Genomic DNA, 27,281 nt, shown 5'->3' with positions numbered 1-27,281 from the left:
GTGGGAAATAATAATGGACAAAAACTAACCCTAAATTAAAAGGATCGCTGAATATTGGAGAGGATTGTTATAAAGAAGCATGGCCGTAGTGCGATAGCTGACGGCAGAATTCAGTCAGCATATGGAACGACCTATTTGTGCCGAAAGTGGTTATGCACTCCAGGGAAACATATTACTTCGATCGGTAGATGACACTGTAGGAGTTGTAACATCGAATATACATGCGATCTGTTGTGCAGCAGACATGACGTCTTCAGTAGAGCTGAGAAGTTTTCCCAGTACCTGAGAATGGTCGTAGTTGAATATTATTTCTCCAGTCGTTCTTGTATATATGGTGTAGGCAGAAATATCTGGATGCGGTTTAATTGCGGACAAAAGATAATCTGGAAGACTGATTACTTTGAAACTAAACTAGAAGAGGTTAAGAGAATGATGCATTGTTCACCTTCACGAAGTCAAAGGAGCCCCTCAGCACAAATAGAAATGTGGTTTGGAAGTGCACTGAAAGCGATGAAATAGTTAGCCTTTGTGCATATCATGTTCGATGTGTGCAGAAACTGAAGAGGCCGAATGAAAGAAAACGCTTGGGATTTTTAAACGTTTCAGTCATCAACGCAGTTGCGCGAAGAAAGAGAGAGAAAAGATACCATAAAATATAAACCACCAATGATTGGAAGAGACTAATATGATCGGTGGAGTCATCTTTCTGCATGTTTCCATCAAACGGCCGGATTTGTGTATAGGTAACACCCGCTGGTGTGAACGTAGAATTGGTCCTATTGCTGCTTTGCTGCTATCAAAGGGCGAATTGCTTATTGTCAGTGATTCTGTGAACATTTTAGGTGACGAGATACGTCCTATAGTATAGATGTTACCTAACAACTTGCAGTCTTCCAAGATGTCAGTGTCAATACATAACAGCCAAATGTGGTTTGAGAAACTGGATACATTTCAAGATTCCCTTTGGCCCACTGAATCCCACAACTTAACCATTATTGGACATCCATATCCACTTTTAGAACAGTGAGTCCGACACACATTTCGTCTTTCATCGTTGACAGTGCTGTATTGCATAAAGTATGGTCCACTCAATTCTGTGACGAATCCAAGCGGTACTGCAGGGTAAAGGTTGTCCAACGCCGTATTAACCAGGTAAGAGAGGCGGGAATAAAACTCATGGTCCTATTCCTACTCAGATTCTACTTGATTGTATCATGCTTGTTCCGCACATAAAGACTTGAAGTAGCAATCACAATAACAATATTCAAACTTAGTAAGTACATATATTTAAGAAAAAAAATTTATTTCGCGAGACATTCAACGTATTTTTTTGTTTGTAGGTTGATGATAGACCAACAGATAAGGCCAAGATTACAGGTCATCTGCTCAGGTTTTGTTTTCAAGGTTTTTTTCATGCAACATGGAAGTTAGTTCATGTATATAAGTCAAGGTTCTAAGTTTATTAATATATTTTATTTTAGTTTCGCCGCGAAGAAGACGCAGAAAAAGCAGTTGCGGATTTGAACAACCGTTGGTTTGGAGGGCGCCCAATTTATGCCGAGCTGAGCCCTGTTACAGACTTTCGCGAAGCCTGTTGCAGACAGTATGAAATGGGGTAAGAGCTCGAGAACTAACTTTTGTGTATGACAGTTGCTTATGTGGTATTATTTCCTTCAGAAACTGGCCAGTGAAAGTAATTATTTTTAGTACAAATAAAGGTAATTTAGTGGAGATGGCTTTCAGGAATGGATTTTAATCTCACCATTTCTGTAAAACAAACCAAAGAAAAGAAAGAAAGAAAGAAAAAAACTAGAAAAAGAAAAGTGAAAGAAAATAAAGGAATATTTTTGTCGATCTAAAGTTAATATGTGAACTTTTTTGGGAGCACATAAACTGCTCATTTTGTGGTCAGTTCACTTTAAACCAATTATCATGTACCATTAATTTGAGTTGGTGAATTGTCAAAATAAATGTTTTTATAGTGTTCTTGCAGAAATGGAGAGGGGTTCAGGGAAGCCAACTTCAAGACCAAGGTAATTTAGAGTAGATTTAGTTCCTATACAGAGTCCTCAGAAAGTCACGCAATCCCTGGACGGAAGAGTATGGTCCGCAATAAATTTCGAAAGGAACTATCGCTTCGCTTCTTACGCGTAGACTATTAAAGAACTTTGTAAAAAATACGAAGCGTGGATGTCTGAAAGGCCGCCTTGGATATCACATGAGGTTCAAACAACGACCTTGAACAATGCCATGGAACGAATTTGTGTGTTAGCCATCAGATTATCCTGTTGGGACCGTGTGGTTCTTCTTCAGAGTGATTTCAAACTGCTGTACCATAATGAGGTAATGCTCTCTTTTGACACTCACAAACGTTGATGAACAGTGCCTCTCCGGATAAGACATACTAACCATGTGGATTTTCTTTCTATAACAGGAAGAAGTGAGTTTACGTCCCCGTCCAGATGGTCCGAAACTTCGTTTGACCAATGGTCCCAGTCAGTGACACGTGTAAACAGTTTCTCGGCATGAGCAAGTTGAGTCCGTAAGTGCAGCTCAGGTTTCATTGCTTTGTAAACAAGCCGCTTGGATCCAAAGACATTTGTAGAGCTTCTGGATATAATACGTCCCATGTATGTCAGTAGCATTTTTTTTTTTTTTTTTTTTTAAATCTGTTACGACTTGAGTCTCTGTAGACCGTGGCAAGTCCCTGCATAGCCAAAAAGCTGCGCACGTGTTCCGTGTCTTCGGATACAAGCGTCAGTAATGGTCAGGATCTTAATATAATCCGTAGGTTACGCGTCATATAGTCTTGGTTCTAATAAAAGACGTTAAACTCGAATCGTCAGTCAATCTTGAACTTGATGAGATCACAAGACTTGATCTCTGAATTATTTTACAGAAGTTTAATAATGATGGCTTCAAAAGAGAATTTTCTTCACCATACCCTGTCGTGAATTCTTATGACATTTATGTTTCCATAGCTGTGGGTCCGGTCAATCTAGGAGAGATTATTTTCGAGTTGAAACTAAAGATATCATCAAAGAATTGTAATGGTAATTTTCTTCCATGGGTTGTGTGACTTCCTTAAGGCTCTGTAAGTAAAATTTTCTTTTTTCTGAAGTAAATTGCAGATGTAGGTTCATTGTGATAAATGTTTCGTCACTTAGTTTTTGCTTAACTTAGCGTTAGTAATAGTTGGGAGCTAAAATAAAATTTATTCCAATAGTGTCTATCTTGGAAATTCTGTATTGAAAAAGAAAAAAATAGATACATTTCATTGTAATGCCTTCAGAATTATATTTCCGTTGTCAGTGAGTACTAGTTATTGACAAAAGTCTTGTACTTTTTCATGATAACGGGAAATCGTAATAAAGTATAGGTTTGTAATAGTTTTACCGCTAAGTTTGAAAATTTTCCTTATTTGTGTTGAACAGTTATTTAACAAGTTCATACATCAACTTAACTCAAGGTGCATCAGGAGCTTTCTAGACCTAGCGGCTGTCACGTCTTGTTTTCACGTAACTCCCTAGTTTGCCTCACGACGCTGGTTGGACCCTGGAAATTTGGAATCACTGGCCGAGAATCGAACCCGGGACCACGCGAACGCTGTAACCACTAGACTTCGGTGTTCCCCAACTCAAAATTAACCAACCCAAATTGTCAATCAATCGAGAAGTTGTTTGTAACTAAATTTGTGGAGACTTTTAGTTAGGTAACTAACAAACACACTGTTGGAAACGTTTAAATTCCTGAACAGAAAATAAGTTCACTATTGTTCGCCTGAGTCATATGCCCATTGGCCAGTTTGAGCATGGAATAAGTGGTAGTCAAAGTAAATAGATTCCATTCTAATAGATGGATGATTTGTATCTATTAAGTCTGTAAGTTGTAAAATAGCTTTTTGTGGCCTTCTCTTAGTTTGAAAACTTCCGTACACTTGTTTCAATTCAGCCTCAGTTGAGCATTTCTTATCTTGGTCAGTTTCGCTAGGAAATTATTATATGCAAAATGAATGAAACAAGTCATAATGGACCTTCATTGATTTGGGTAGTTCTCGTATTGATATGTTATATTTCTTTATTATTAATTTTTAATTCATAAAAGTACAGTAAGTTAAGCCGAGAACTAGAATTTCAGCGAGTATTACTATTGTTATTGTAAGTAATCTAAAAAGTGTTTAGAATAACCTGATCCGTTCAGTGTAACATCTGTCTGTATTATTAGAATAACCTGATCCGTTCAGTGTAACATCTGTCTGTATTATTTGCTGAAGAGTCAGTGGAAGTGCTTATCACTTGGGTTTTGTAACAGTGTTTGAACTAATTCTTTGTAATTAACTTAATTTTCATACTTGTTTCGGGATTTCTTAAACTACTGCCACAAAACACGAGAAAACCATGGTGTAAGCTCTTTCAGTAACAAGTCAACATATAAAGCAGGGAGGATGTAGCAAGGAAAGATAATCAGGAACAAAAACACTCAGATGAAACTAAAAGTGTACATGTTTCTGCTAAGCGATTATGCGACTTATGAGTGTTCACTTCATCATTGGAACATCCTGAATAAACGCTCTGGATATTTTTCGCAGTGCTACCAAACAAATTGTAGGATAATTGCATATAATACAAGAGTGGCCCATTAAGGAATGTCCTCAGAGAGCGTCTCTAATATTTATGGTGGATCGGCTCGTAATTAACCCTTCAGTGCAGCGGTCCCGGGTTCGATTCCTGGTGGGGGCACTCGGTCGAAAAAGTGAAAAAAGCTTTTTCAGGCCAGCCATTCCGAATGAGGTTTTCCTCATTGACACCAGGCAAATGCCGGGGTGGTACCTAACATATAGGTCCCAGACCGCTTTCTTCCTTCCCCAATCCTTTCTTCCGTCCCTTTCCTCGGATAGTGTGATCTCCGATGGACGTCATCCCTCATACATAACGGGCTAACATGGCCACAGATGGCGAAATCCCAGAAATCTAAATCCTGTCCCTTCAATGCATCTCGTATCGGCAACTACATTTTTTCTAAAAATGTTCAAGCCTAATGCTTTTTTATTCTGCCCACATTAAATGGTGTCGTTAACTGGATACATTCCTTTGACCATAGAAACGTTCAAAATTTCCTCACTAAGTGACAAAGGTGGTGTCTGGGAAACCTTTACATGTGTTTGAGATTGTTACGTTGACTGACGAAAGGAAAAAGTCATACATTGAAGGGATAAATTAGAAAACTGCAAATAATAATTGATTAAAAAGGAGTGTAAAAACAGTCAGTTGCGTTTTTTTTATTATTATTATTATTATTTTAAAAGTATTGAACATGTTGTGGTGTAGATAATTTAACAATCTCAATTTTTTCAATCAGTTTCATGATCTGTTACAAGAACAAGAATGTTAAAAATCACATTAATCAGGCAAATAAACAGGAGAGAATTGAATCACAGTACATCCTTCAAAATCAAACCTTGATGCTCATGTAGATTAAAGAGAGTTCAACCTATTTAATAAGTACATAAATAGATTTTCTTTTCTTTTCGGCCGTATTCCTTACCGTACTGCTCTGTTATTTTTTAAAATCCCAATCCGTGATTTTTTGTCAATAATCAAGTAACTTGATTAAAACCAATGAGTTGTTCAATTACGTACGTTAGAGATGTTTATATGACTTTTCGTCCTTAACATAGTACTTGAGCAAGTTTAAAATTAATAGATTCTTTAAGGTATATTTTTTATAGTTGTCGTGTGGTTTATGTTGTATTGCAGAGCTTTTCAAAATATCTTGTTTTGGCTACCAATTTTTACCGTGGGAAGTTTTGGACTATGAAAATATTTTATGGTTCTGGTGAAATAAAACTGCATAGTGTGTATACAATTTATATATGAGATATGGTATTTTGTTTTATCAGTAACAGTACAACTTAAACTACAGGGTGTTTCATAAAGAATGACCTGATTTTAAAGTCCATGATTAAAACATACTACAAAAATTGAATAAATTGCAAAATACTCACAAAATCTTCAAGGTTTAGCTATGCTGTTACAAATGTTCTATGTGCCCACCAGCGCAGCACAAACAACATTTATACTATAGCTAAATTCGTCATAAACTTTACACAATGTATCTGCGGCTACAGCAGTTATGGGCGGCTGTTATTCTGTTTTTCGCTTCTTGGTGATACCAACGACGAATGCTTTTATGCAGGTAGATTAATGCCAGAACGCCGACGAAAAGCACGCTGGACCGAAATCACTGACTCGGTCTTTCAAACTGGTGCACACAAAACACCTTCTGTTGAGCTGATGCCGTTTTACTTCTGACTGACTGCAAACTGAGAAGACACAGACACATTTGACTGACATCTAATGGCTGCGATTTTCTCAAACTCTAGGCTACGCTCATTCAAAAAACACTTATTTCCTTGCCGGCACGTTCCATGTTCCGTATTATTACCGTCCGAAATCAGGTCATTCTTTTTGAAACACCGTGTATTTTGTAAGAACGATTAAACTGGAAAGAGACCAATGTAAAACTTTGTGGTAAGGAACTCTGTTATTATCTTGATTATGCAAGTAACGCGATTCCTTATATTTTTGTGGTCATTTTGTCATTTCAGAGAGTGCACGCGCAGTGGTTTCTGTAACTTCATGCACTTGAAGCCGATCTCCCGGGAGCTTAGAAGGTATTTGTACAGCCGTCGACGCAGAGGAAGAAAGTAAGTACTGATGAAGTATACCAATTTTCAGACTATGAGTATATCGTGTTAAGAACATGTTAGAAAGTTTCTTGAAGATAAATAAGTTGGAAAATAGAAGTAGGTAAAATCGCAGTCTCTGTGGAGAAAATCAGAAGCATGGAAGCTCCTGAGTGACATCTCTCCAACGCCATATAATTTTTGAAAGAATAAATCATGTTTTGTAAACCTAATTTATAATCCTCAATTAGTATGGGAAAAGAATCCTAAACTGTTTCGGAATCACGAAATGTTAACAGGATAGACATTTCAAGTTACATATTAATGCAAAGAAAAATACGTATGAATGATAAAATAAATACAGGAGTCTCCCGAGTATCCGGCATAATGTGACGGAAGGTCAGGATGAATAACAAAGAAGCCATGTAGGCCGGAGTCCTATAAACTCATTTCTTTGCCCCATCAACACCAGAAGACAAAATTTTTATACCAAAACTCACTGTTATATTTAAATTTTCACTGTAGTATACTTAAATTAAGCATACATCAAGAACAATTTATGAATACAGTACCGTACGTACTGTACAGTTATAATCAGAAACAGCGGCAAGCGTATAGACTATTCACTATCCTCTTATATAGTTTCAGAAACTCAAAGGCATGGTCCCTTTCCCCTAAAAAACCACAAAACACGCCAGCAGACAACTCTCCCGCTGGTAAAACCGATCCATCAATGCTTGTACGACGTTGCCTTATGTGTTTCCAAATTGTCAAGAAAGAGATGGTCAGTGACTATTTTTTCTTCTTCCTTTTACCTTTTTTTTTTCGATCAATTTTTAAAAATCTTTTTCACAACACACTTTTCTTTTACAACTCAGATAAAGTAAACATTTTGCTGCGAAACTAGAGTACTGTAACACAAGCATACACTTCTCCCCTGAACACTGATTAAATATTATAGCAGTAGAATAATAAGCGTTATATAAATAGTAACTATTGACTGTAGCAAAACCTAAGGAACGTACTGTAATAGACGCAATCTCGAATTTTGATAAACATTAAAGTCTGTTGTGTAACATAGATCGAATTCTACTACCAATATAATAATAAATGCGTCTGATATAGTGGTGTTCCAGCGAATCGACACGAGAAATAGGGTTTCGTTGCCTAAATTTCGTAAGTCACATCTCGTCTCTTTTCTCGAAGAATTTTTTTTCTCTAGTTTTCGATTATCGAAAAAGATGTCCTCATATCGTTTCATTTTGTAAATTCACATACAAAAATTTATGACCTGATTTTTTAGATTTGCAAACTATGCTATGCATAAGTGTCAGAAGTTTTTAACGAACGGGTTTGACTGTCAATCAGCCAAATCAATAGGAGATATCGAGATGCGGATTTTGCAATCGATTCAGCGTCCCAGAAGTAGATTCTGTCTTCTCCATTAACCCTTTATTCAAACCAGAAGTAATTAAAATTAATCATTTCGGGTTTCAATATTTATCACCATAGAATAAAAGTAGTAATAGATAGCGAAATACATTTTTCTGCAATCGATTCATGCATGGTCTCAAGAGTACCGGAAGGGTTCAATATACAGTACTTCTGATTTCAATACTGATTTTCATAGAGCAAGACCTGTAAAAGATATTGAGAACTTTTTTTTTTTTTTTAATCTATTCAGCGTCCCAAGAGTAGATTCTATACCCTTTCTTAACCCTCTATTCAAACTGAAAGTGATCCAAATTAACGATTTTTGGTTTCAACATTTCGCCACAGAACAAAAACAGTACGGAATAGCAAGAAATATTTTATATATATGGACTGAGGAACAGGCTCTTTCTGTGATATTATTCCTCTATTACAACCAGCAATTGTACATGTAGCCGACTACTTCGAAGTTTTAAATATTGTATTTAGATGGTTTGGAAGTCTTCCGTGGTTTCAATTGTGAAACAACATTTACTTGTCTTTATTTCATCTAGAAATTACCAGAATCCTTCAGCATAACGAGAGCTTCATGAAGAAATAATATAACATTCAAACTATATTTATCGTTGTAGTATATGGTGTAACGACTTGCGTATCCTTAAAAAAAGTGATAAATGTTCTTCACTGTGTTCGTACGATCATTTTATCAATTTACGATTTTATGCTATGATTCGTGTATCAATAAAACAAAGTTTGAGAACTAAGACTGGGATAAACTAGGTTTGGCCGCCAGGCTCGTGAAATTTATCGTCTCGTCTCGAAAATGAGGCGAGAATTGTCATTTTTCTAATCTCGTCTCGAATTTGAAAGATATTTCTCATCTCGGGGGCAACACTAGTCTAATACTATATATCCTAACAATAAATTACTCTTAATTAGCCGTGTAGGAAAGACGTAGAATTAAAGCAACACTAGGGAAAGCTCTAGGAACTAGTGAAAAAAATTCCAGTAGCATTTGGCTGAAATATAAATTAGAAATGAACATTGCGTGAATTCATGTTATAATTATGTAGGTTTATTTCCTGATCTGCAAAATTCCAATTGCTTGTTTCTTAAAGTTATTACGTATTTAGTAGTTATTAATAATAATAAATCATGTGTGCTCATTTAAAACCTATTGAGGCAATCTGTAGGACAAACATAATACTTAAATATGGATAATAAATAAATAAGTATTATCCCTCGCTAACCTCTTCCATATATATATATATATATATATATATATATATATATATATATATATATATATATATATATATTAGCAGTTTTGCAATCGTTACCTCGTATACAAAATTCTTAGGTATTACTTTTTAATGTAGATTATTTTTTAAAAGGAAAAAGACTTCTAGAAATAATAGAAAAGGGAAAATGTGGCAACAACAGATCTGTCACCCTCACCGACTTTCCTTCGACCAGCCATAAATAAGGCCTCATACTGAGTTTGGTGACATCCTCTATCATCCGTGGTGTGTCGGCATCGGACAGCAACTGTATACGAGGATAATGAACGTACTATACTGTATTGAGGTCCGTTACACACTGACAAAACAATGAACAAGGAACAGAACGCTGCTCTTTTCCTGTCACAACTTGTATTTTGCACACGACACATAGGAGGATCGTAGCAAACTCCCGTTTCTAATCCTTGGCAATGTTGCCAATGCAACGCCTTGCCTTCCCCATTTAATTACGATAAAAGAAAACTAGGCCGGATACTCGGGAGTCTACTGTATATTAATGATAGACAAGTAACAGCAGAGGTACAAAAGAGAATGATATAACCCTTTCAGGTTTACCAAAATATTTATTCGAAAAGAAACGAAGTATTAGCATGGAAATATATAAGGAACACGTTTCAATCGTTTCACATAAGGACCTAAACTCATGTCAGAATATAGATCAGTGCACGGGACATCATGATAGGTATATATTTTGTTTTAAGTACACAAGTAATAAGTACTTTTCAGTATAACTTCTTGCTGCTAATAAATTTTAGATGTGGCAACTGTAACACAAGCTATTTAGCTCGGTTGCGGACGCCACTGAGAATATGTTAGCAAAAAAAGTAAAAGCCCATACACATTACAAAAAGACTGTACGGCCTTCATTAGATAGAGAAGTGAATCCATAGGGGAAGCAGAAACGCCGGGCAAACAATGAAGGGTCCAGCGCAAACTATGAAGGGTACGCGATGCCAGTTTCTTTCTCTGTGTTTTAAGTCTTTTTCCCTTTGACCCCATCTGTATCTGATGCTTTTTGTTCTTAACAAAATATAACTTACGTGATTAGGATGGGCTTTTGTCTCTAGTACAATGGGTATCGATCGCGGAATTGAGACGTATAACTCGTGTACCATTTTTCATGCAGTGCAGCCAGTTGTGTTAACGGTGATAGAGAAGCAACTCTGCATCAGATTCATTGCTTTGAAAGTGACCATAGGTATTGAGTAATGTTCATGCAGGATTCCCATCGGCCTGGAAAAGTCAGGGAATTCAGCTTACACGTAATAAGTCCTAGAAAAGTCGGGGAACTTTAAGTATGGGTTATTATTTCTCAAAACCCATTTCTCTTTTTGCCTTTCCTGGTTATTTGCTAGGCGATATTGTATTAAATAAATTAGTTTCTTTTGCATTGGTCGAGAAAAAAATATAGTTGCTCTTTTACATTATATATAGACCTGAAGGTTAGTAGAGGTAGGAAATTCGTGCTCGCAAAATAAGTGCGAACCCTGTCATGTTGGGACATGAGCGGGCCAAAGTTATGTTGGAGTTTATAGTGATATTTATTAAATAACGTCTGAATAGATCTGGCTGTGTGTTTGGCGCACTGTGAAGTGCTTAGGGAGCATCTGGACCTGGGCATCTGCAATATAATAATTCGCCCTTTCGAATAACAATATCATATCTGCTACCATGTATAATTGTAAGTGGTAGGGACAGGCCTCGGCAGACCATTGTTAGCCAATCCAAGATCTAGGGCGAGCATGGAACACCATAGTTTCTGTACGTCCTGCTACCTGCTCGAACGGTGCTGAGCTATACGTGCCATTTAAGTAAGTATTGGAAGTTTTGGAACATGAAACCATGTTGGAATAATTACCCCTTACGATCGCCAGCTTTAGGTCAGATCCGTGATTTCCTACTGGGTGCTTGTAAATGTTTCCCTACTGAATATGGGTGGTAATAGTTTTTTTAAGATTTTCGTAAGTTCACATTCTGAAGTTTCCAGTGTAAATATTGTGGGGGCAATCCAAAAGAAATCGACCAATGATGCTTGTAGACAAAATTTAGTTATTTATTAATTTTTAACCTGACTTTGTACCCCATCCAGGGAGTTGAAAATGGGTATTCATTTATTTTTTAGGCGCGCAGGTTTTGGCGTAGCTGTCGTTTTGTATAGGCGCCTGAGCGTATTTTGAACTTTTCAGAGGATTCCGTTAAACGCTGTAACTTAGGTTTTAAAGATAACAAGTTTAAACCAAAACCGTATGAAAGATAATGGAATGAAAAACATTCTATGTTCTGTGCATATTGAGACGTAATTTAGAACGTCGAGAGAAAAGAACTAGCTCTGAACATTGAGGTTGGAAACCTAGAAATGGCCATTTTGGAATGTACATTTTGAAACTAAGCAAATGAGACTCACCTTCAATTTTTTGTCTACGTAGAGACCAGATAGTAAACAACGTCCGAAACAAGTTTCAGATCTGAGAACCATATATTTGATTTTTTGGAAATTTTAAGCATTGCGAATTTTGGAACATCGAGTATTTTCACCATCAAATAGTGAAAAATCCCAAATTTGCACAAAATTTGCGAGTTCGATCCAAGGCCATTCTAGTTAGTAGTGGACATCATGTCCTTGGGTTCTCTTGATTCTCCCGCTCTCTCTTCCACATTCTCATTCCACTAATTCTATCAATCAGGGTCGCGACCACTCAGTGGTACAGTGTTCACCTCTGGTGCATGGGGTCCTTGGTCCGATCCCAGCTCGCACCAAGTGACTTTTACGATGGATAAACACCATGTGCGTGGGTTTTCACAGGGTTCTTCCATTTTCTTCATTCCACCATTTCCTTCATTCATCACCACCTTTTTTCTAGCTGGTATTTATCGTGGGACGTAAAACTTAAATTTCATTTCATTTTTTCCTTTACTTTGATAACCCGTAACTTTTGCAGTAGATTCCTGTGATAGTAGCCCCTTTTCCTAGCTAATAGTTAAAAAAAAAAAAAAAGTCCGAAAACACGGACAGCATTGCGGTACTGGATGAATGCTGCACTTTAACCTTTTAGGAGGTGGCAGAGGAGGTGTGTTTCCATGGTTTACTCATTTTTTTGTTTTCAGAGTCAGAAAGATACACTCAGCGTTCATTCATGTCATTAATCTGTTTAGGAAAGCATCCTTATTTGTGTTGTATAGGTCCAAAATACTTTGTGCAGTTGCGCAAGTTGCTGTTTTTGAAGAGGTGTCAACAGTCAGTGAAGCCACGTTGCTGTCACTTTGTTCATACGCACAATGTCATGTAATATGATATAAACGGATCGCCTACTACTGTTCACCTCCGTAGCTTTGCGATTGTCTCACGTCCATCTTCAAGCACTACAACTCAAGCGGCTCAATTTTCGCTGTCACGCTTGGGTTTGTAGCCATTGAGGAATAACCTTCTCGTGGGGTCATCCTGTAGACTTGTGCGACCAAGATTGAATTCTTTGTTCCAACGTTTCACTAAATTGGGGGTTCTTCACCATACACAGGCGCTATCTCTTAGTGTGTAGTTTGTGCCGATTTTCTTTGAAGATGAAAGGTTATAATCAGTAGTTTGATGTTCGAGTTTGCCTAGTTTTAACGTCAATTTAAGAGAATCTGTAAAGACACAGATTAGTACAGAAAAGAAGTGAGATGTCACCTCATCATTGTACAGATTTTTACATTACTAAGTAACTTGATACCCTATGAAACCCGGAGGTTCAATGCCTCGTACACAAAAGCTCTCCACTGACTTCTATCCTTAGCTAACTGCATCCAGTTTCTACTTTGTATTCCTATTTCTGCGACGTCCATCTTAATAGTCCTCCCATGTGCACCTAGGTCTTCCTAATATTCGTTTTCCGGTTTGATTTCTAGTTAAGATTTTGAAAGTGTTCGTACTTTCTTCCATTCTGGCTACATGACTTGCCTACCTGAGCATCCTAGATTTCATGACCCTAACAATATTTGGTAAACGGTATAAATCATATAGTTTCTCGTTAAGAAGTTTCCGCCATTCCCGTTCCTCTTGGGTCCAAATATTCGTCTCAGGGTCTAGTTCTCAAATATTTTCAGTCTATGTTCTTCCCCCAGAGTAAGCGACCATGTTTCGCTACCTATACAGAACAACAGACATGATTATCGTTTTATATATTTTAAGCTTAAAATTCCTCGACAGAATTCGCGACAAGATATTTTGAACTGAATAATAACACGAATTCCCTGCTTTTAGTCGACATTTGATTTCTTCGTGAATATGGTTTTGGTCTGTTAATATTGATCCTAGATATCTGAAAGTATCCACTTCATCAAAAGTATTATTTGATATTTTAACGCATCCATAATTTGCCATATTACGATCCCGACGAACTTCCATGTATTTAGTTTTCTCTGCATTTACTTCTAAACCCAAGTCACTACAAGCGTTTAGTAAGACCTCTGCATTTCTTTCTCTTGTTCTTTTGTCATCCCCTATTAAATTTATTTGGTCTAGGAATTAATTCGTGCGGTTGGTACGCACACATTGAAGCTGTAGTACAAACACAAAATACATAAATACCTTAAGAAAAATATTGTCCATCGCTAGCCACCACTTTCGCCCATCTGTCAGGCAATGTACGGATTCCGTGGCGAAAGAAGTCCTCATCCTTGGAAGCGATCCAGTCAGACCCATGTTTCGATATCTTCTGAAGAAGTAAACCGCTGTCCAATCAAATCGTTGTTCATGCAATCGAACAAGTAGTAGTCCGAAGGAGCAACGTCTGGTGAATACGGCGGGTGGGGTAAAACTTCCCATCCGACATTTTCTAAATAGGTTTTGACCGGTTTTGCGACATGTGGGCGAGCGTTATCATGTTGAACAATAAGTTTATCATGTCTGTTCTCCCATTCTGGTCGTGTTCTGGCCAGAGCTTGCTTCAAACGCATTAATTGTCGTCGATAACGTTCTCCATTCATAGTTTCACCCGGTTGCAGCAGCTCATAGTACACCACACCTTTCATATCCCACCATATGCACAGCATAACCTTTGCACAGTGAATATCTCGTTTTGGTTGTGATGGACCTGGTTCACCTGGTTTCACCCAGGCCTTTTTTCGTTTAGGGTTCTCGTAATGGATCCACTTCTCATCACCCGTAATAATTCGATGCAGAAACCCCTTTCTGCTCTGTCGTTGAAGCAGCAATTCGCAAATGGTTTTTCGTCTTTCAACGTCTCTGTCTTTCAATTCATGTGGAACCCAATGTGACATCTTTTGAATCATTCCCATGGCTTTCAAGCGTTTGGAGACTGTTGTTTGATCAACGCCTAATGCTGCTGCAAGTTGTTCCTGCGTTTGACACGAATCCTGCTCGAGCAATGCTGTCAATTCTTCGTCTTGAAATTTTTTTGGCTGTCCAGCTCGCTCTTGGTCTGCCAAGCCGAAATCACCACTTCTAAACCGTGCAAACCACTTCTGACACGTTCGCTCAGCTAGAGCATGGTCACCATACACTTCCACCAAAATACGATGACTTTCAGTCGCACTTTTTTGCATGTTAAAGTAATGCAGCAGGATACCCCGCAAAAACACTTTATCAGGCACAAATTGCGCCATGTTCACTTAACTACAAACTGGTGTTGTTGACGCTTTAATCCACTGCCCTATACTACGAACGATACGCGATGACAGGGGTTTGCAACACATGTGTGGATACACGGAACTGTGGGACGCTCCGTTCGTTGCGCCATCTCTTGTCCACCCGCACGAATTAATTCCTAGACCAAATACATCATCAGCATTTACATTATTAGCACATCCTTTATCATGGTGAGGGTGAAAACTTCTTGGCTTCATCTAGTACAGAAGTTACATATGATTTTAAATTTTCTTATGTGCCTCCTTAAATACTCAGGTTTCACAGTACAATGTGTGTGTGTGCATACGAGCTACATTGGTGTTGCTTTTAGAAGCTGGATTTAAAAAAGAAAATACAGTTGATTACCAACTGTCCGGTTTAACTTGGCGGAAGGGCAAACCGAATAACAAAAGAGCCAAGTATACTAAAACCTGCTCTTATTCATATTTTCTGATTTCTTAGTACAGGATAGTAGTCCTACTTCATAAATGTCTGTACTATGCTGTACGTACAGAAAAAGCAAGTCAAAGGATAAAAATATTGCACAGACTGTAAGCTAAATTTTATGATGCTTAACCTGATTGCAGGAAGCTTTTTTTTTTTTTTTTTCTTTCTTTTCACGTTCTCCTTAGCCAACTCTTTTAGGTTGGTCACAAGGAAGCGGGTGAGGGTAGATATACATCGAAGTTGGACCACCCGAGTGTGACGTAATGTCACGTGGTATTGTTATGGGGGTGAAAGTGAAAAAACGAGCCCTGCGGGACTTCTAACCCCTTCGTTCGCTGACGCTCGCTTAGCTATGTTTCGTGATGTAAGTAAATCACATTTCATGCATTAAATATTACGTACAAGAGCAAATGAATATTATTCTTATCTTATTTTAATGATAAAAGTGTCATTAAAATTTAAAAGTTCCTTGGGTCGTGTTTGAACCCACACCAAAAAGCGATTTTCATTAATAACCCGTGCACTAGATGCTCGGCCACGAGAACCAACACCAGTCCATGTTTGATTTGTGCTATATGTATGCTACGTGGCGAGAAACGGATAACTTCAACCAATCAGAACCGTGTATTTCCTATGGCTATGGTCGGGTGTGATTAAAATAAATGCTTGCAGGAAACATAAAATGATGTAGACTGTCCATGCGTTTAGTTTTAGAATAAACAAAATATTAACATAAAACGTAGACATAATGCTTAAATAAATGATTATAACTTGTTTTACTGTTATTTGATAAGTTATAACACAAATGTTAAAAGATAGTCTTAAAATGCTTACAATTTACAAGAAAGGAAAGAAAGAAAAAGAAAGAAAACTCAAAGAAAAACTTTCTTTTCTTCTAATCAGAAGAACAGTTATTCTTGTCTTCTTTTTCCTTTTTTTCTTTTTCTTACTCCCCTTTTCCTTCTAGCTTCCTCTGCAAGGAGGAAGAGAAAGAAAGAGCATAAAAAGAGAAAACGAAAGAAATGTTTTGGAGAGAAAGAAAGAAATATCTTCCCTTGGAGACAGCAGAGGGGCGGCAGTTTCTCCTCCGCTCCTTTCCTCTCTTTCCTTCTGATGGAAGAAAAAAAGAAAAAGAATAGTTTCCGTTTTTGAAAAAAAAAGTCCTTGATAAATGACTGCTTTTTCTGGGTAAAGTCGCGTTTCTGTAAAGGTATTAGAAGTCGAATAGTACATTCAAAAATTATTATTAATTTTTTTTACTGAGTTTTTTTTTCTTAACTAGACCGGATAGTCGAGAGTCTACTGTAATAACCTTTTTTGTAATATATGACTACAGATACCAATAAGTACATGATTATTCAGTGTCAAAAAACAAAATTATAAACCAAGGTATAAAATGTTTGTATCCTGCTTGTTACTAAGTTATAAAGGTACGTGAACAAATACTAAGCTTGTGGTGGGTTTATTTACACGATTACCAATAAATAAAAAAGTACATACCGAAAGGGGTCAAGATAACTGCCTGGACTTTTATATGTATATGAGTGTGCTAATATGTAAATAATGGCATCAGTTTTTCATTTCATTGAAATATTACATCTTAAGGCTAGTGTAATCTTAAATATCCAGTGTTTACAAGTGTCGTGTTGTTCATTATGTCACTGAAGTATATGACGCCGTAACTTATTTACACAGTATAACGGAAGAATAACGAAACTTTTTAAATAAAAAAAAAGAGATATTTTACCAACTATAGTTCATCTTCTTCAAAATACATCCCTTCCACATCAATACACTGCTGAGCACGTTCAATCAATGCTAGCATAGAGTTTTTAATGTCCGTTCTCGGAATCGCCTCAATGGCCCTCGTCACGGCAGACTGAACATGTGTTGTAACATTGTCATAAAATGTTCCTTTCATGGTCCAGGAAGTGTAACGGTTCTGTGACATGGTGCATTTCGTTTCTTTAAAATCCTTTGTCAAAATTTCGTGAATCATGTCTTTAGTCGTATTGAATTCCTCCGCCACATCCATCTCACAATTGAATTCGCATCGTGGGCGATCATTTCATGCACTTGTTCCATCAACTCATCGCGATTGTTATCGGTCTGCCTGGTTTTGGACCATCTTCCAACAACTCATGACTGTCCCGGAATCGCGTATACCACTCGGACACGCGTGTACGATATAAGCGCTCATCACCATACACTTGTTTTATCATTTCCTATGTATGTTTGTGTAAATGTTTTACCTAGCTTGAAACAAAATTTACAATATTGGCTCTTTGCTCCATCGTGTTTTTGTGACGAGGTGACACCAGATAGACTCACTGTCCGTGCTATAACTTGACACTCCGTTAATCGGTTCTCATCATTGTGGTCTCGTTTTGTTCAACAGATATCCAGCTTTCCGATGATATGTTGCTTCAATAGATGACTACTGGTTATCTGTAAAGAAAAAAAAGTTCCGTTACTTTTCCAACTTACTATATACATATTACTATCAGTGAGAAACTTAAAGCATTGACTTTATTTTGTTTTATTATTTATTTTAATTTTATGTATTTGTTATTGTAGAAGTTTTGAAAGTTGCTACAGAATAGTTCCGTAAACTTTAACGACCAGTTTGAATATTTATCTTTTCCCAGTGCATATCATGTACTTTTGTTGTGACTGATAAATTTTTGTGTTTCAGGTCTCGTTCTCGCAGCAAGAGCCGAACCCGATTCCGCTCCCGTTCCAAGGGTCGATCCAGGTCAAGAGACAGAAGATCGAGATCTCGGGATCGTGGTGGCAGGTCCCGTTCCAGAGATCGTCGCAAGAGAGGAAGTCGAGAAAGGTCTCGATCCCGAGAGAAGGACAGAGAGCGTGAGGGTCGGTCTGGTCGTTATTAAAAGGGTTGGTCGGCTTATACAACACACGTTCACCATTCCAGTCTGTGCACTCAAGAAAACGGAGCCGTTTCTATACCTAAAACGAAAAAGGTAGAACCATGAATTAGTATACTTTTACTCATAAAAGTAATGTCCCCTTCTCCTCTTCGTTTATGTTCTTTCGTGGAAGTTTTTTTTTAAATTCTTGAGTGCACAATATGAATGTGTTTTGCTCTAGAACCTTTTGTGTCGTACGAAACGGTGGCTTTGGCCGTTTGTCCATCTTGTATTTTCTAACTCCAAACTTATTCATGTATTTAAAAAGAAAAAATGAAAGGCATTTGTGTTTTGTGATCAGTTCATTTGCAGAACTTTTAAGAAGGTTGTTTCTTTCTCTGTGACCTGTGTACTTTTATCATTTGTTTTGCAAAAATATAATTTTTCATAAGATTACACATGTTTTTTCTTGTGTTTTTTTAAAAAAAGTCCTAGTAACAACTACAAAAGCGTAAATTTTGGCATCTCGAGACGATTTTTGGTGTCGACCTACTATTACTATAGCTAGAACCGAAGAAAGACTACAGGAGATGATTGACAAAATAGTTGACACTGGGAAACTATGGAATAGAAATCAACATCGAAAAATCGGAAGTCATGAGAATATTCCGTGGAAGTGGGGCCCTTATGGGTCAGAGTAGAACAAAGAGTACTTGCAGAGAACGATCATTTCAAATATCTCGGAAATATTTTGACGAAAGACGCGTACTGCATCAAAGAGATCAGGTCGAGAATTGCCATAGCCAAAGAAGCATTCAACAGGAAGAGATTACTCTTAACCAGCAGTATTAATATTGGACTAGGGAGGAAATTGGTCAAGTGCTATACATACAGCATTGGACTTTATGGACCAGAGACTTGGACATTCCTGAAGTTAGAGAAGAAATATTTAGAAAGCTTCGATATATGTTGGAGGAAAATGGAAAAAATAAAATGGACAGAGAGAGCAAGAAACGAAGATGTTTTAAAACGGATAGGAGAGAAGAGGACGCTTCTAGCCATCATCCTTGGTAGAAAGGCCAATTGGATTGGACACATCTTGCGAAGTAATTGTCTTCTTCATACCGCCATAAAAGGAAAAGTGGAAGGAAAGCGAGGAATAGGAAGAAGAACACAAGTAATCGATGACTTGAAAAATAGAAGAAAATATTGGGAGTTAAAAGAGGAAGCGGAGAATCGAGAAACATGGAAGAAATATTTGCAGGCCCAAACTGAAAATAATAATAATAATAATAAACTTACTAGTCCCAGGATCTGCCAAAAGGCAGGATACTTAATAATGATAATAATCTGGTTTACATTTGAACTATTTGAAAGATTGCAAGTAAAATGTGTTTCCTTTGAATTGCGAGTTTTGATAAAGTACCAAATTTCCATTATGAACTAAAATGTAGGAAACAAAATAAAGTTCATTTTTAATTTAACCTCCCACGATTGGTATGAGGCTAAGGGAGGTTGTGATGATGAGATAGATGATGATGGTGGAATGAAGGAAGTGAAAGATAACTGGAGAATCCTGAGAAAACTCACGCACACGGTGTTTATCCAGTTCGTGTGAGCTGGGATCGAACCAGGAGCCCATGCACTAGAAGTGAGCGCGCTAATACTGAGCCGCCGCAGCTTCATAAGGAATATTAATAGGGAGATATGTACGAGCAGATATCGTAAAGTTTTAATTATCACCAGGAAGTTAAGATACGATGATGAAATTTTGTTAGTTATGTTTGGTTCTTATGTGCATGTTGTTAAGGAAATTAGCTCCTAATAATTTTTATTACAGGGTGTGCTAAAAGCGACCGAAGTGCAAGATGAATAAGATTGAGACTCGGGCTGTAATAAAGTTCTGCATTTGAAGGATAATAATGGCAGACAAATTATACACAATTACATGAGGAAAATGTGCTCGAGTAGCCAAGATAAGGTCATCTATAGCTAGAACATTAAACTAGAGGGGCCAAGATATATTTTCAGAGGGAGGAGGGCTAACATAAGCTTACATTACTTTTATTCATTAGCATATACCAACTAACAACTGAAAGTATCAGGGGGTTATGGTAGTCGTAGGGGGTTCAGCTTTTCCCCTGGCCACTCTCTAGCTTGGTATTCCTGATAGTTGCACTGCTCCCAACCAGTGACGACAAAGTGGCTGTCCCCGGTGGCTACACTTGGTCCCGACTCCACCACAGGTATGTTGTATTGTGCTGTAGGTCGTAAGGGGGTAAAAGTGAGGGGGAACGCGGGGGGACACCGTACCTCAACTTCCAAAAAATATATGTGGCGTCCCCCACTTTCTAAAAAAAAATTACAATGGACGAAGATAGGGACGGAAGACGGTGTGACGTCATGCGTCTCTCTATCTTTTCAGATCCATTTTTACCCCTGGGTCAAGTAATATAAAACTATCCTTTTCGATATACAGAAAAAAACTAGCTCCCCTGAAAACTGCTTCGCTGTTTGATCACTAACCCCAAGAAGCTAAAGCTGGCCTCGTCATTCATTCCAGCATAACAAGAACACAAAGTGTATCTAATCTTAATACTTATATTTTCAGTTAACGCATTATAAAGCAACATATTCTAATCCTCGAAACAAGAATACATAGGCCCTCTTAAAATTTCCAAGGGGGCAGCATGGCGGCCGAGAGTGTTATAAGGATACCTCCCCAGACAGCATGCTTGCTTGCCTGTCGCTTTTATTTGATTATATTTCGCTTTCGCATATACACAAAAGCTTATTTTTGCTTAGCGCAAGCTGCAGTGCGGGCAACCCAAGCTTCACTTGCGAGACGCTTTTCTTTAACTTGAAGTAGAAAGCTAGCGCGCGTTCGATATTCAGTTGTTCTTAAAAAACACGTGACGCTGACCTCTTAACTTTCGGCGGCGACAAGGTAGTGTTCGCGTTGTTAGCGTCGTTTTAGCATTCACGTTGAATAAAGGACAAAACTTTAAAATTGTGCCGTCTAGTACTCTAGTCCCACGTACCTATAACGTCGGTTCTTTCACATATTTCGGTAACCATGAGACATAACGAATTGTGGTATTTATGTATAAAGCATAAATGTGAACATAGATGGCAGCAGATTTGAGCGTACTTATTTCGCAAAAGAATACAGAACTGTAGCAGAAATTTTAATATAAACTTCAAGTTTAACTTACAGTATAAACTTTATCTGAATGCTGTGTTTAAAGTATAAGCGTTTTATATAAAAAGGAAGAAATTTCAAGTACTCGCAGCTAATAGTACAAGATATTGGATATTGGTAAGAAGCAACGTCGCCCGTTGTTTCTCACAACAAAACCGTTATGTTTATTAATATATTTGATTTTCGTAGGAACGGATCGGAGTCGTGAACGTTTACACGGCTGTGAATTTGCTTCAATTATTCGAAAGGTGAGGGAACATTTATATGTCAGATGTTTCTGATGTACTCAAGGATTGTAGCACGGATTTTGTCAGACGATCGAAATATACGGATTTCTTACTGTTTTATGTTTTATCTAAATTCGCTTGCCGCAAGCTCCATATGGCTTGTTTGGCGTGTCTTTCGCTTGCATGTAGCTTAAGGCTTGCCATTGATTAGTTTCCCTTATACTTGGCTTGCGTTTGAGATAATTTGACTTGCGTTTCATTTGTGAAAACAAGCTTGCCGCAAGCCTTGACCAGATGTAACTAGCTTGCCACAAGCTTACAGCAAGCAAATTGGCTTGCATAGTAGAGCTTGCGGCAAGGCAATTAACCTGCAAAGGCAAGTTTGTCGCAAGCTTGCAGCAAGTTTAAATGATCACCTCCCGCCAGTAAAAGTACCGACTACCAATGTCCAAAGCTTATTTACAGAACTTTCAAGAAAACACTTCAATTTTTATAACAAATGGTAATACTTAATATATGCCCAAATTTAATATGTTGTTTTAAAAAACGGTGTAGTGATTGGAACTTTTTAAAACCTTTTTTATCATTATTTTCTCTGCTTCTTTAACATTACAATAATAGTTTTAGTAGATACAATTATAAGTTCTTGGAATTACATAATTTTAACAGTTTTTACCATATATCCAGAACGGTTTGAGATATTAAATTTCTGTAAACGGCATTGTGATCTACATATCCATGAAAACAGTCTATGCAATTGAATGAGTTAATCTAAGTAGTTTCTCAAAATATTTTTAGAAAAGTCAATTTTCAGTCCCTTGTAACTCTATTCGTGTTCATTCGAAAGACGTTATATCATAATCATATTAGACACTAAAATACTTTGTGCGTTGCCTCCCCTGTCATTATTTCATAAAAAAATGTATATTTGTGATACTTTAGCATCCATAGTTTGCAACACTACATGGCAAGTGTGATATTGTTTTTTCCTTTCACATAACATATGTAATAACTTGACGTAGGGAAAAGCTGAACCCCCTAGGACCACCATAACCCCCCTGATACTTTCAGTTGTTAGTTGGTATATGCTAATGAATGAATGTAATGTAAGCTTATGTTAGCCCTCCTCCCTCTGAAAATATATCTTGGCCCCTCTTGTTTAATGTTCTGGCCATAGATGACTTGATCTTTGCTACTCGAGTACATTTTCCTCATGTAATTGTGTATAATTCAGATATAATAATTTTAATAATAACAATTTATTGAATATAACTTTTTGTATAAGTAAAATTGAGCAGCTGTTGAAGCGCAGTCCTGGACTTACTCTGTGGTCTGATCTAGATCACGTGATTGTGAGTGGAGCTCGGAATAGGTTTCATTGGACTTTTTACACTTCTTTCGGCTACAACCCACAATTTTTGTACAGCACATAAACATTACTAACTAAAGTACATTTTGCTCAATTACTTTTCTTTCTTTTTTTCTTTTTTTTTCTTTCTTTTTTTTTGTGCATCCTGAAATTACAACTTTCATTAAACACTTCTAGATTGCAGAGTACTAAAAATACATTTCAAGGGCTCTTGCAATTCAGAAAAAAATATAATAGTCAATGGTCAATCATTAATGCTGTCGGAAGCTTTCATACCAAATGGAGCATTTAAATTAAGTATGATTCTATAATTTATTATTGGCAGGGGACTTACCGGAATTCTCTTGGTATCCCGGTGGGCCTATCCGCCCCTGGTACCGGCCCATAACTTAGGCCGACAGATCATATCTCGTCCTACGAGGGTGGGGTGAACATGATGGTTGACCACTATCTAGAGCAGTGTTTCTCAAAATGTGGGTCGCGGGCTGTCTTTTGGTGGGTCACAAGTAAGTTATCCTTTTAATTATGAAAATCTTATTTTGATACAGAAACGTATGTTGTGAAGTACTATTCAGAAAATGAAAATTGGAAGCGTTTGTTAATGACGTAAAGAGTAAGTGGTTACTCAGAGCCCGGCCATGTTGTACAGTCAGTAGAGATACTAAGTTAGGGTGGAAAGAGAGTGGATGGGTCAATATCTGTCACGGGGTAGGTTATTGCGTCGGGAGTAGTGTTACCTCTGTGTTACCTTACTATCAAAACACTTTTACCCTCTTTCAGCATGCGTGCAATTTAATATGATACAGTTATTAAGAAAGCAATTTACGTTACACTTGCTCGATAGTCACCGACTCATATATTTCTCCTACCGACAGGGCCTCTATATTCATAAATTTACATTGCAATTTAGTTTGAAAGTGATATATTTACGATGAAAGAAACCAACTAAATTTTTATTTATTAAAATAAGCGCCGAGCTTTAGTTTGTAACATTCGTGGTCGCTCGAGGTGTTCACAACATCCCAAAATAAATTTCATGTTAGAGGAATGGGGGGCAAAGCGAACCAGTTAACTTCTACAGCCTCAAGTGACAACTAAAAGTTTGAGGAAATATTTTATTAAATTTCCAAATCATAAGAATAATGAGAATATCATTATATATATATATATATATATATAGAATGTTCATTTATTATGTAGCCAAAATCCACTGGTGAAATCCTCACACCTAAACTTAAAAGTCCATATGAACATAAGGCGAAAAAACGCGTTGTTACAAAGTTATGAGATGCCGAAATAGAAAAAAATGTAACTTTGAGGCTGCCTAGCTCAAAAACTATGAGAGATATCAAATGTGGTTAAAGAACTATTGGAGGAACGTACACTTTCTATCTAAATACTTATGTTTCAGAGTTGGATTGTACTGATGCACTTGATTTTAGAGAGAGCGGAGGAAGAGCGGAACCTATACCGCAGGTCCCTCTATAAAATCCGTTGCACTGATACGTCCCAACTCTGAAACATGGTTATTTAGATAGACAGTGTACTAACTAACTCTATGGCCTATGGAACCCAGAGGTTCAATGTCGTGTTCACAAAAGCTCTCCACTGACTTCTATCCTTAGCCAATTGGATACACTGTACTAGTTCTTTCTAATATGTCTTTAACCGTCATTGATATATCTCATAGTTTTCGAGCTAGGCAGGCTCAAAGTTAAAATTTTCTCGATTTCGTCACTTCGTAACTTTGAAACAACGCATTTTCCGACCTATGTCATATGGACTTTTTTTTTTTATTGTTTGGAGTGTTCTAAAAATGGCGCCCACGGGCCACAGAGCACTGTTCTAAAAGTCATAATAAAACAATAATTATATATACCGGTAGCTTTCTGCTTGGGAGTTTGTCAAACTCCCCAGCTTGGTCACTGCAGAGGTTGCGAGGTGCGGGGATGCGAGGATCCTTATAGTGCCTCATAGGAATCTATATGTTTGCAGATCTTTTGCAAGCAAGTCTACCAACACAAACAACTTTTCCAAAACAAAACGCTTTGGAACTGGAAATTCTCCACCCCCCTGCAATATTGGTTGGCACGGTTCTCGCCTGAAGGGGATGGTCCGCTCCTCCACACAGAGGAGGGAAAAAAACCTTACGCCTAGTTTAAATGCGAGATTACCAAGTGGTCATAACTATTGATTCTGTCAACCCACTAAGATCAAAGCAGCTATGGAGACAGTAAAGGCGACTCCGTGAAGAGTGAAGACAGATTGAGGGTGTCAATATTTAATACACTCGTGTTTGAATGAGTGGAAATTTGGCAGCATAGAGAGATTGTTTTCCTTTTCATATGTGTATAAGTGAGAGTGAATGAGAGAGTTGGAGGCGTATTTCAGAGAAAGGGCGTTAATTAGAGAGGGGGTGAGATTTTAAAGCGGAGTGCAAGCCCTGTCCTCGCAAAGGCAATGTAGGAGAACATACGGGACGAAACCCTTGTCCTTCTTCACTTCCCCCTTCCGCCTACTATCACCTACGTCTTAGAATGCTTAAATAGGGGCTAACACTCCTCTTACTAAAAGGTTTTTGAGGGGGAGTATTTCGATGATAAAAAAAATATCTATTTTGAATCGAACGGGAGTATGTTCACGATCAAATTGTCGAATCTGTTTGTACTTTGTAGTGTTGTGTCTTTGTGTGTGTCTTTATTGTTCATTGGAATATGGTTGCTGTAATTGCATAGGCCTAATTACGTGTCTGTTCCTGATATACGTGAAGTGACGAATTCTTTAACGTCTCTGTTGAATGAGCCATTATCAAAAGAGGACTAGCTTAGGAGAGTAATGCTCGCGGAAGTAGGAACGAAAAACACAGTTCTGATTGGTTGGCGTTATCTATGTCTTGCCACGTTGCATTCAAATAGCAGAATTCAGACGATTGTTGTTATCGGTCCTCGTGGCCGAGTGGGCTAGCGCTATATGCTAGTAACGAAAATCTCTTTTGGTGTGAGTTCAAACCCGGCCCGAGGAAAGTTTTTTTTTTACATTTTTATAACACTTTTTAAATTAAAATAATACGAAAATAATACTTAAAAATGTGATTTACGTACTTTTGTGCAGATAAGTAGTAGTAGTAGTAGTAGTAGTAGGAACGGGTTAGAAGCCCCGTAGGGCTCGTTTTGTTGCCCTTGTACTTCATGATATAAGGATCGTTTTGTTCCCCTTGTACTAAATGATATAGATTTTGTGACCAACTTAAAACAACTGACTAGGATAGCGCGTAAAACAGCTGGCTAAAGTAACGCGCGAAAAAACGTACTTCCGGGAGTATTACTCTCCCGAGCGGGTCGTATCAAAAGGAACTTTAGAAGTAAAGCTACTAGGAAAACATCGTAGGACCGATTCCGAGTCTCACTATAACTCAATAATTAGAAGTCTGAAACGAACATTTACAAGGAAGTTTAATCTCAACTTGTACTAACAGCATAAGTGGTTATGTGGATGTGAAATTAAAAAGATTTGTTTTGTTTTCCGTGTTTGTTATTCGGGAAGGGGGAAGATGCATGGAGGAAAAAAAGGTGGTGTGGATATCCAGCATCTGCACAACAAAATAAAATTTAAAAAAATGAAAATTCGTCAGCTCATATAAAACACGTTAATATCATTGTATTGGGAAATGTGAATATTGCTGCTCAACTAGATGCTGGTTGTAGGTGGTCCTTGAGAATCACAATCAAAAAAATGACACAAAACAGGTACGTGATGAATATAATCATCAATTGCATTCGGTTTTGTGGCACCTTTGAGGACATGAGACTCTTCTGCAAATCGAAGCGTATTTCGTAGGTTAATTAATTTCAGTCCAGAACTTGACAGTGCTCTCAAGAGTCATTTAGAAAACGCAACAATTAATAAGGGTACGTCAAAAAATCGTATAAAATGAGCTTCTCCATTGCATGCTAGAAGTATACAATGAAGAAATCGCTATTATTGTTTATACTAACTATTATTATTATTATTATTAATATTTTATTAATAATATTTATTATTATTAAATTATTAATAATTATAATAATATTAGTAATAATGAAAAAACAAGGTCATATATTGTGCACTACCTAAAATTCAAAGC

At 37.4% G+C, this 27,281-nt stretch overlaps 1 protein-coding gene and 1 long non-coding RNA gene across 3 annotated transcripts in view; one reads left to right on the top strand and one right to left on the bottom strand.

The window, feature by feature from the left end:
• U2af38 (U2 small nuclear riboprotein auxiliary factor 38) overlaps window positions 1-18,816 on the top strand; it is a 37,187-nt gene extending 18,371 nt beyond the window's left edge. Inside the window, exons 6-9 of one of the 2 annotated variants that reach the window (XM_081758227.1) lie at window positions 1,482-1,615; window positions 1,983-2,033; window positions 6,608-6,706; window positions 18,186-18,816. In XM_081758227.1, coding sequence (XP_081614353.1) covers window positions 1,482-1,615; window positions 1,983-2,033; window positions 6,608-6,706; window positions 18,186-18,384 — 483 coding nt within the window. In that variant the 3' untranslated portion in view covers window positions 18,385-18,816. The remainder of the gene's footprint in view (window positions 1-1,481; window positions 1,616-1,982; window positions 2,034-6,607; window positions 6,707-18,185) is intronic. The other variant, XM_081758228.1, reaches the window with a different exon arrangement.
• Window positions 17,784-27,281, bottom strand: part of LOC145685734 (uncharacterized) — a 163,641-nt gene continuing 154,143 nt past the window's right edge. Inside the window, exon 3 of the long non-coding RNA XR_014131479.1 lies at window positions 17,784-17,938. This is a non-coding gene — a long non-coding RNA (uncharacterized LOC145685734). The remainder of the gene's footprint in view (window positions 17,939-27,281) is intronic.

This window comes from Thermobia domestica, chromosome 5 (genome assembly GCF_964235325.1).
Source record: "Thermobia domestica chromosome 5, izTheDome1.hap1.1, whole genome shotgun sequence".
Lineage (NCBI taxonomy): Eukaryota > Metazoa > Arthropoda > Insecta > Zygentoma > Lepismatidae > Thermobia > Thermobia domestica.
Note: the sequence above shows the minus strand (reverse complement) of the source record. Positions and strands in the feature narration are given on the sequence as shown.